This window comes from Glycine soja, chromosome 10 (assembly GCF_004193775.1).
Source record: "Glycine soja cultivar W05 chromosome 10, ASM419377v2, whole genome shotgun sequence".
Classification (NCBI taxonomy): domain Eukaryota; kingdom Viridiplantae; phylum Streptophyta; class Magnoliopsida; order Fabales; family Fabaceae; genus Glycine; species Glycine soja.
This window is the reverse complement of record NC_041011.1, coordinates 7,253,624-7,263,618: the sequence shown is the minus strand read 5'-3', so window position 1 is coordinate 7,263,618 and position 9,995 is coordinate 7,253,624. Positions and strand designations below refer to the sequence as shown.

The 9,995-nt window shown below is 34.4% G+C and overlaps 1 protein-coding gene across 2 annotated transcripts; it reads left to right on the top strand.

Moving 5' to 3' along the window:
• The first annotated feature begins 429 nt into the window (after nucleotides 1-429).
• LOC114372681 (transcription initiation factor TFIID subunit 12-like) lies at nucleotides 430-8,317 on the top strand. 2 transcript variants are annotated; one of them, XM_028330365.1, is made up of 9 exons: nucleotides 430-1,108; nucleotides 1,219-1,362; nucleotides 2,118-2,591; nucleotides 4,374-4,448; nucleotides 6,637-6,715; nucleotides 6,788-6,852; nucleotides 6,963-6,998; nucleotides 7,241-7,429; nucleotides 8,000-8,317. In XM_028330365.1, the coding sequence occupies exons 1-8, from the start codon at nucleotides 593-595 to the stop codon at nucleotides 7,373-7,375; spliced, it is 1,524 nt and encodes a 507-aa protein (XP_028186166.1). In that variant the 5' UTR covers nucleotides 430-592; the 3' UTR covers nucleotides 7,376-7,429; nucleotides 8,000-8,317. The 2 variants fall into 2 exon arrangements, with proteins under 2 accessions (XP_028186166.1, XP_028186167.1); XM_028330366.1 differs by having other exon boundaries at nucleotides 7,979-8,317.
• The last annotated feature ends 1,678 nt before the right edge of the window (nucleotides 8,318-9,995 follow it).

Here is a 9,995-nt window from a genome sequence, read left to right as displayed (position 1 = left end):
GAGGAGAATGGAAGAAAGAACACATGAGTAGAAAGAAGAGAGCAAAAAGTGAAATTAAAATTAATGCTTCGACATGTTAATGAAAGTCACATGAGTAAATATTTTCCTTGTAACATGTAACATATGATGATTTATTAACATTAATGGAAAAAGTTAAAAATGTATTTATTATATTTTTCTATACTTTCAAAAATAAATTTTTATTTTTCATCTTTTAAAAACGAATTTATTAATGTCATATAATTTTAAGGATGAAAATAATTGTTTATTTTTAAAAATACATGTATTTTTTTTTTAAATTATAAATACTCTACACTTTCAGAAGTGGCCATCTGCCTATTACTTTTCTGTTTTTTCGTTTATTTTTTTTTAACTTGACAAATAGAAAACTTGTAAGTTTTCTTTTAAATAATTCTCTTTTATTTTTTCCCCTCTACGACCATTTTCTTATTTTACATGAATCCGAATTACCGAATTCCCTGTAAATTTCAAGCCATATTTGTTCCATATCACAGCTTAAGCAGAGCCCCAGATTACACCAACGTTCACTGAGTGACATTCCTCCGTTTTAAACTTTCCAACCGCATTCCCAATGGATCCTCAAGCTCCGGCGACGGCCACCACCGCTCGAAGCGCCGCCGCGGAACCCTCGCAATCTCAACCCCCAAAACCATCCCCTCCTCTCCCTCTCCCTCCACCTTCCACATCATCAACCCCTCCCATCTCAGCTCCTCCACAGCCTCCCCCAAACACTAACCCTAGCCCTAACCCTAACCCCAGCCCTGCCCCTGGCCCGGGCCCAATTCAAGCCCCGAGCCCCAAACCCCCCACTCCCACTCCCACTACCACTCCCACGCCTCCCCAGCCCTTCAACCGCGCTTTGTCGCCGCCATCGCAACCGCAGTTCCCGCACTACTCCTCCCCTTCTCCGCCTTCCTCCGCTCCCGGCGCCGCCCCGCCGCCGCGGGGCGGCATGGCGATCGGTGTGCCCGCGCACCACCAGAGCCCCTCCCCTCCGTTTTCGTCCTCCTTCGGTCAACATTTTGGGGGGTTGGGTCGAACCGGAGTCAACGTCGCTGAATCTACCTCCAATTCAAGCACCTCTCAAGTAATGCTTGGCATTGGAAATTATTTTGAATTTTGAGTATGAATGTGGTTACTTTTTTTCATGCTTTTTAACTAGTTCAATTGTTTGTGTATGAATGTGACTACGTTTAGGTGAGGACGCCGGTGCAAGGAACGGGGATGTTAGGGTCTCAAATGCGGCCAAGTGGAATCGGTGCACATCAACAGAGACCCGTGCAATCGTCGCTTAGACCTCCACCACCCTCTGCACCGAATAATCAACCGGCTGGTTCACAAGTTAGTGTGAATGCTATGACTTTGCTTGTTGTGTGCTTTTTATCACTTCTGCATTTTTTTTATGCTTGGCCTAGTTAGAGGGTTTGTGCTGTTCAAGGTTTTAAATTGCAGTTGCAGTTTCATCGCAATGTAAAAGATTGTGGGCAAATGCGGCCCATGTGACCACAATGGTGATTGTGTTATTGTCGTAGAGATGCCAATAACCTTGATGTTGCGGTTGAAATCAGGTTGCGGACCATATTTTAAAACCCATTGTGCCACTAGAATTAAGCTGGGGTTGGATGTCTTTGGAAGTATAGTTTGGGTGCTTTCTATAAATTGGTGGAATTTTACTTGTTTGCCTTCTGCATGAGGCTGTAAAATCAAAACTCATCTGGGACTGGTTGAGACTTGAGACGACTGAGTTGTATTTGTTTATCAACTCTTATGTGGCCATGTGGGACCATTGAGTGCACTTCTTTGGTTCTGCAATGAGTAAGGGGGTTCTTCCTAGTTTAGGGGTGGTGAAGGAATATACCAGTTAAAATTTCTCTGTATTTATTTATTTATTTATACAAGTACTGTGATCCATATTGTGCCATTGTGATTTGTATGTGTGTAAGATTGTAAATATATTGAGCATTTCTTAATTTCAATTGTTACCTATACTTGAGAGGTTTGCTCAATTTTATGTGTGATGCTTGTTCTTTGCATGCAACATGCATATTTTGAGGAAAAAAGGGAGGAGATTTTGTAATTTGTTACATTTTCTTCAGAGTTTTCAAGGGCATGGACTTATGAGATCCTCATCAGTGGGATCACCTGCTACTCCGTCTCCGAGTTCATCACTAAGCATGCAGTCACTTAATCAGCCATGGTTGTCATCTGGGCCACAAGGGAAGCCTCCTTTGCCATCCGCAGCTTATAGGCAGCAATTGAACCCACAATCCATGCAGCAAAGGCCACATATTCCTCTGCAGCAGCAATCCACACCAACACCTTTGCTGGCTAATCAATCGCAGGAGCATTTTGGGCAACAAGTTCTGCCACCCAGGGCTCCTCTACATGTACCTCATCAGCCACAGATTATGAGGGTACACGGGCCAGGAAATCAGAAACCTTCATCTCTTGTGGCAGCACAATCTAGTGCAGCTCAACCAGGGACTCGAAGTAGATTAACAAACACAGATACTGATGAATCTTCTAATAGTATTCTCAGCAAAAGAAGTATCCATGAGCTAGTCAATCAGGTGAACTATGCTACTCTCTTGTGTTCCATAGAAGATTTTCTGGGCTTATATTCTATTTTCCAGCACTTATTGTTAATAAACACATGTGGAACTCTCTAGATTTTGCTGCCCAAGTAGGAATGCTGGAGGTCTCTTGTAGGAACTTCCTAATGAAAGAAAATCAATTTAACATGTAGAGGGCTTGCATTAATCATTTTTATTAGTTCTCATTCTAGTTGCCTGTTGAAATTCAAAAGAATTTCATTATTTCTCCTAAAGGTCCATTTATGAAATTTTCTGATACCCCGGTTCCATATCAGACATGTAAGGAATTGGATGGTGGCTTACAAGTGCTTATTGCTACTTAGATAACTTCAGAGTTTGTGGTATGTTGTAAAAGTTGTATTGGGACTTGGAACCATTTAGGTTTGAGTCCATCATAATGTACTGAAGTCTAAATGGAACTATGGTAGGGTGTAACCATGGCTTTAGCTAGTAATTTAGATTCGCAGGTTCTATATTCTCTTAGTAAATAACTGTTTTGTTAAGATCTGTTTTCTTTCTATACTATTTGTTTTGACCCATCCAAATGAAAGTCATGCTAGACACCTTTTTTTAAAATAAAAAAAAAATTATGGGATGTTGTGCTACTAAAGTATACATGGAATTTAACGTAATTAATTGTTATAGAATGTTTGCTCACTTCTCTAAATTTTTTATGGTAAAAATGCTTGTTAGTTTTTAGCGTTGTTATCAATATTGTGATCATACTCATAGGATCACTATATTCTTCAAGTTCCATTGCCCTGTCTGCATTGGATCACACTTTGGATTGCAACTGTGTGATCTGAGTGAAATAACCAATCATGCTTGTAAGACTGGATCTGCAATGCAATCTTTCCCAATCTGGACACATTTATTGCAGCTGGGTTCATGGTTTGGGAAAGATTGCATTGCAGAGAAGAGTTCAAAGCTTCTGTGTCCGTGTTCTGTCTCTATCCTGTTTACAGCCATCTCTGTTTCTCCTTCAAAGCTTCTGACATTTTTTTGGGCTTCTGGGTTTGTTCCTGCTTTCCTGGCAATTTGAATTTGAATCTATTGGTAATAAAGAGTATTGCTACAGACCTACAGCTACTCTTGTACACTTCCTCTCACACTTAAAATAAGAGTATTATTTTTTAAGTATTTTTAATGAATGCACAAACTTCAATAAATACTCTTAATCTTACTAATTGAGTGTTTGAGATGTGTGAGAAAAATGTAGAAACAATAACTGAATAATGTTTTCCAGATGCAAATAACTAATGATTTGGATTACTGGATTTATGAGTTTACCTGTAGGTTGATTATTTTGATGTCATTGGCCTAACCTAGTGTGTTTGGAGTAGCTTATTTTGAGAAAATAATTTCATTTTGTAACTTCCTGAGACCGAGAGCTTTTAAAGAAAGAGTTAATTATTGTGCAAAAATTCAGCTGAAAAACATGCCACTGTATTTGTGTGTGCTATTTATTTATCCTCTTTTGGTTGTGTTTTATGGTTATCATACCAGTGGCTGAAACTATTATACTGCTTTCAGTTGCCGTTCCTTTCTGTTGCTCAATGGATGATTCCTTAAGCACTTTTTTCCTGCAAAAATACAGCTCTATTATTTTTACACCTTGACCTTGCTTATCAAATGCAATATGGCATGAGGCATTTCAAAGTTTACAATTTTGCTATGATTCTGCAAGCTTGTAACTGCCCTAGTTTCCTGAAATATGTTTGTTTCTTGTCCTATATTTACATTTTGCTTTATATGCAGGTAGATCCATTGGAGAAGTTGGAGCCTGAAGTTGCAGACATTCTTGTAGATATTGCAGAAAATTTTCTAGAGTCTGTGAGTATTTTCATTTTGTTTTATTTTGTTCACTGGGCTGATGGGATTGTTCACTTTTTGCATGTCGATAAAATTTATCTTTTATTTTGTGTTGATATATATGTTTTTTGTAATCAAAGTTGTTTTTACTATCTCATTTATTATTTTGAACCATGAGCTACTGTATTTAATGATTTCTAAGCATAATATTTTGGTTTTCAATATACCTCCCTAATTTGTGTAATGCCTTTTTGTTTTGTTTATTATTATGCTTTTTTGTTTAGCGTGTCTTCTAAGTTGGATCTGAAAGTAGAGAACATATATTGAGAGGTTTTCTTCTGCCATCTTTCTGATTGTTGGACATTCTTTTTCCATTGCTTGTACTTGTTATTTGATTCTAATTCTTTTGGTATATTTTATATCAGCAATTATTACTGCATATACTAATGTTCAGAAATGGTTAGTTATTAATTGAAAATCAGTCTGGTTCTGCTATGTTTAATAATAATTAGATAAAGGCTTGCTGTGGACATGCATTTTGTATAGTTTACTATTTTGTTTTTCTCCTGGGTTGAAGTAATTAATATTATGGTAATCTGAATCTCAATCAATGGGTTTCACAGACTGAACTTAGCTATGGTTTCTTTTGGCTGGAAGATGGCCATATATATGCATGCTTGTGTTCATGCATGTGTGGGAGGAGATACTATTGATTGTAATCTAATGGTAATGGCTCTAAATCATCTAATTTATTAGAGAAAGAATAGTGAACTCTCATTATTAGTTTATTACTTTTTATTGCATTAATAAGTAGATAGAATAATCATATATAATTTTAATAAAGAGATTTTGATTATTCATTCTGAATGTTAATTTTTAAAAATAATATACTGTAATAATTTTTTCAGATTATTTTAACAACCCTAAGCTCAACATATACTTTTTTATATTGAAAGTTTAAAAAATTTCAAAGTTTATTTGGATATTTTTGCTCAAGTTATTTATTACTACCTTTGTCCCTAAAAATAAGACTCTTCTCAAATTTATTTGTCCCTTTTTATAAGTGTCTTTTCATGTTGTCTTTTGCATTAATTATTATTATTATTTTTATCAAAATACCCTAATTATTAATAAATGCATTCTCTCTCTTATAAAGATTGGAGGAGAAGGAGAAGGGTAACACACATTAATTAATTAGGTAAAAAGTAATTAAGTGAGTAGAAAGAGATGATGAGTCCCAATAATTTTAAGGATAATTTTGGAAAACTAATACAAATTGCCAACAAATTTAATGTTACTAACTAAACTTTCTTAAAGAGTGTAAATTAGTTAAAAAAGTCTTATTTTTAAGGACAAAGGAAGTATTTTATATTTAAATATTAAATACTAAATACTATGCTCATCTTTGAAGTATGCTGTATCCATATTTTATTTTTAATTACGAATGTTGTAGTTTTAATGAATTACGATTTACAAATAAACAAAAATATCATTGAATTCACAACCATTTTATTATATTTAAAATTTAATAATTACATTTACTTATGAAAAATTACAAATTTTTATGAACATTATACATTCATATAGTTTGAATAACATTATTTTTAAATTATTGATTAAAGTTAATAACAAAAATATTGCTTTTCATTGGAGTTATATTTCTCCGGTCTCTCCTTATAAATGTTAGGCTTCACTATTCTCCCTTTCATTAAATTACATTATTTTGAGCCATTAGGAATGTAAAATCAATGGTTGGATGTTGGTTTAAGTTTTCAGAATTACATGGATGTTCACCTAGTGTAATCGATTTCCTTCTTATCTCTGTCGTGTTTTTATATGTAAACTGTAGTTTGTATTGGCTTTTAAAGACATGGTTTTAGAGAGAAAAAAGGACATGCTTGTAATGAAGATGATTAATTATGATTAATGATTATCAGTTTGTTTTTCACTCGTTTGTTGATAATTTAGCCCCAAAATATCATAAAAAAATAAAATTTAAGCCCCAAAATTAATCGTCATTGGCTTGTTTTATATTTCCTCTTTCCTATGATTTATTTTATTTTGTGATGATGATTAATTTGTTTAGAAATAATCATGTTCTAAATTGCTCTTGGTCTTCTTTCAGATAATCCTCTTATTCTGATTTTTTTTCTATATACTCATATAAGATTGTTTTCAGTAATGTCCATTATTTTATCTATTTAAATAGATAACTAGGTCTGGCTGTTCATTAGCCAAGCATCGGAAATCAACAACTTTAGAAGCAAAGGACATACTGCTCCATCTTGGTTAGTTATTTGTAAGATCCTGTGCTCAGATTTTATTGTCAGCTGATGCCTAACTCTATTGCCATCTTATAGAGAAAAATTGGAATATGACACTTCTTGGGTTTGGCGGTGATGATATTAAAAGCTACAGAAGACCGGTAAGAATTATCGAAATCTCTGTTGTATCTTTGTGTGTAAGTTTTTATTGATTGATTTATGCTCTTTCGAATTTCATATTCTTGGTATGTAATTTGTGATGGTTTTCCAGACTACAAGTGATATTCACAAAGAGCGTCTAACAGTTGTAAGTTTTGGTCTCTCTTTCTCTTCTTATAATGGTAGTTATGTTGTATGTTAGTTGTGTTTCTTGTGATTGCACATTTCTGCTAGCATGAAGATTTGTTGGTAGACTTTTTGCAGTAACCTTGCTTTGCCTGTGTTTATTTTATTTTCTTATCCTATTTTTGGTAAATGTATAGTTCTATTTTTGTTATTATTAATGTGATGATGGTGATTATTATGATTTTGTTTATCTTGGTTTGGCAGATAAAAAAATCAATGGCTGCAACTGAGGCAGCACATGGGAAGGGCTCTGCTGGCCAGGCATCTGGTAGTGCAAAGGGTAATCAAGGGAAGACACCTTTGAATATCATTGGCTTGCCAAACCTAAAAAATTTATAGGATGCATGCCGTGTTTATGCTTTACACAACAATGGAGGAACCACTTTGGTGGAGGTAATTGAATTTTGTAATCAGTTATTCCTGTTTGCAATTCTGCACTGTGAACATAAATGGCATCTATATCTGTCATTCATAAGCTCACATGAATTGGATACCTAGGAATGCTTTAAATTGATTTCACACTCACCAAATTGTTGAATGGAGTGATGCGTTTATTTTTTACCCTGATTCCTGAGAAGATGATAGAAGTTCACAACATCGATTAACTTTGTCTATTTGGTAAACCAAACATGTTAAGCCTTGACCCGGATAAACATTTAAAAATGCATGTCATGGTCTCATGCTGTTGTAAATTTTGTTTTTGGGTCGAAAATCATAATGTTGTAGCTAGGACCCTCATTGGTACCGTTAGTCTATGCTAAGCATCAACCTCATTTTCCCAAGTGGCCCACCTTTTTCCAGTCAAACTTGTTTGACCTAACGTTTAGAGGGCTGTTCGACCTAATCGTTTTCCTGGTCAAACTTGTTATTTTCATGCATTACTTCTTTGCTTCTTGGCTTGTTACTCTCTCTCTCTCTCTTGCACCCAAGTTGTTCTTTTAGGGTGATCATCGGTCTTTTCAGGCTGTTTTCTGAGCATTCCATGTACCAGAACCTGAGCAGGAGTCTGAATTTAGAAGCGTTACCGAAAACAAGATGAGGGGAATCAAGATTGATATGGAATCGTCTTGCAACTGAAAACCGTAAAGAAAGGAAGAAAAATGATTTGGCTTCAGCTACATCAAATGTTTTTGTGTTGATAATAGTAAGAAAGTCATTGGTTGGGTAGGCTGGGCCATTTATTGTTATAATCGACTTTCTAATTTAGATGCAAATAGTATCCTGAAATATATATGCAATTATTTTTCCCGAAATACTATACAATTTTTTTTGTGCCCCTTACGGGTTGGCTAGTCCGGAATTGTTGAAACATAATTCCACATTAAGTTTTCCGGAATACAAGTTGTTTTCCAGATAACAAAAGGAATAAAAAAACAACACAACAACTAATTTGTTGGATTAAACGAAATAACTATACTCCATAAAACGAATTAAAACTAATTTTTTATATATTAAATTAGGCACTAAAACATTTCAAAAGTTAGAAACTAAAGTGATCAATGCTTATATTCTCTCCGACTAATCTAGGGTCTATAGTTTACAAAGATAGGCATATAATTTAATTAATGCAAGTATCCAGCCAGTTTTTGAATCACAGAATTTGTGAACTTAATCCACTTCATGCAATTTTCAAATTATAACAATTAAATCAGTAAATATGTTTTTTAAAGTTATTAATGATATAATTTTACCATGTGATTGCACCCGATGGTAATGGAACTTACAACATATATTTAACTTCTTTCCCTTGTTAATGCTTTTTTTTAGTCATTAAAATTTAGGGGTAGGAGATGGTGTCCTAGTCCATGACAGGAAAAACCTATGGGTTCAAAGAACGTTTATAGTAATACTTACATTTATCTCATCTCAAGAAAATGAGCGGGGGTTCAAATCTACAACTTGTCAGATGCGATACTCCGTCTTGCTCCACTCAGCCAACCCCTTAGGGTTTCCTTGTTAATGCTTTAATTAACTCAACTTGTGCAAGATTTATGATATTACAATATTTAGAGTGATGGGTGTCACTTAAAAAAAAGAGTGATGGTATCACATTAAAATTGATAATTTGATATCAATGTGGCTTTTGTCCTAACATAAAATTGATATATAAAACCCAATGTAAGGAAATATTTATATTCGATTTTTGCAAACCACATTTGTGAGAAGAAACGAAGAATTTTAAGTATGACTAAATTTGAGAATGAGGATTAATGTTATAATCGACTCAAATAATCAAAACATGCAAAGATACTTTAAGATTCGGCTGAGAAGTCAAAGATTATGTTAGTTTTAAAAAATTGATATATAATTGGATAGCCCACGCACATAAGAAAATTATCCGGGGGCCCGGGTTATCATGCTCAAAATTTTCCTTCTTATCCCACCCGTGTAAGCCGTAACCCCTTGATCTGCTGGTATATCTGCATACTCAAAAACTAATTTACCACAAGGCAAAAGAATTCCATTATCTGCGCGGAGAGAGTGCCCCAAATTTTGTTGCAGTGAAAAAAGGGTGCAACGTCTATTTCACGAGTTTAATTGGAATATGCTAGAAGTATAAAAGTTTTATGAAGAGTAATCCAATAATGAATTAATATAATTGAAAGTACTTAATTTTTGTAATAATTAATTTTAAAACCTCGTTTAATTATTTTCTAATTAGTTTATAATCACAGAATATCAAAATTAAATTCTTATTATTTCATAAGCACCCGTAATCATAATTAGGAGTTTGACCTTTCACAAGTTTTTAAGATGTAGGAGTACTTTACAAGCAACATTAGCTACCTTGGGCTTGGCCTTAATTTCCCATTAAGACCCTGAGTGTATAAATAGTAGCTAGATTGATTAGTAGAAAATAATTCAACACTTAGTGGTCTTCATTATTAGTTCCCTGCCTTGGAATTGCATCAACATCAACCGTGTGAATTGCTCTCATGCTTATTTATAATTATTAAGG

Excerpts from the sequence above, each read along its gene's own strand:
- LOC114372681 (XM_028330365.1), top strand. The coding sequence starts at position 593 with ATGGATCCTCAAGCTCCGGCGACGGCCACCACCGCTCGAAGCGCCGCC. Across the intron at positions 4,449-6,636 it reads CAGAAAATTTTCTAGAGTCT|ATAACTAGGTCTGGCTGTTC; the intron begins GTGAGTATTTTC and ends CTATTTAAATAG. Across the intron at positions 6,853-6,962 it reads TTAAAAGCTACAGAAGACCG|ACTACAAGTGATATTCACAA; the intron begins GTAAGAATTATC and ends ATGGTTTTCCAG.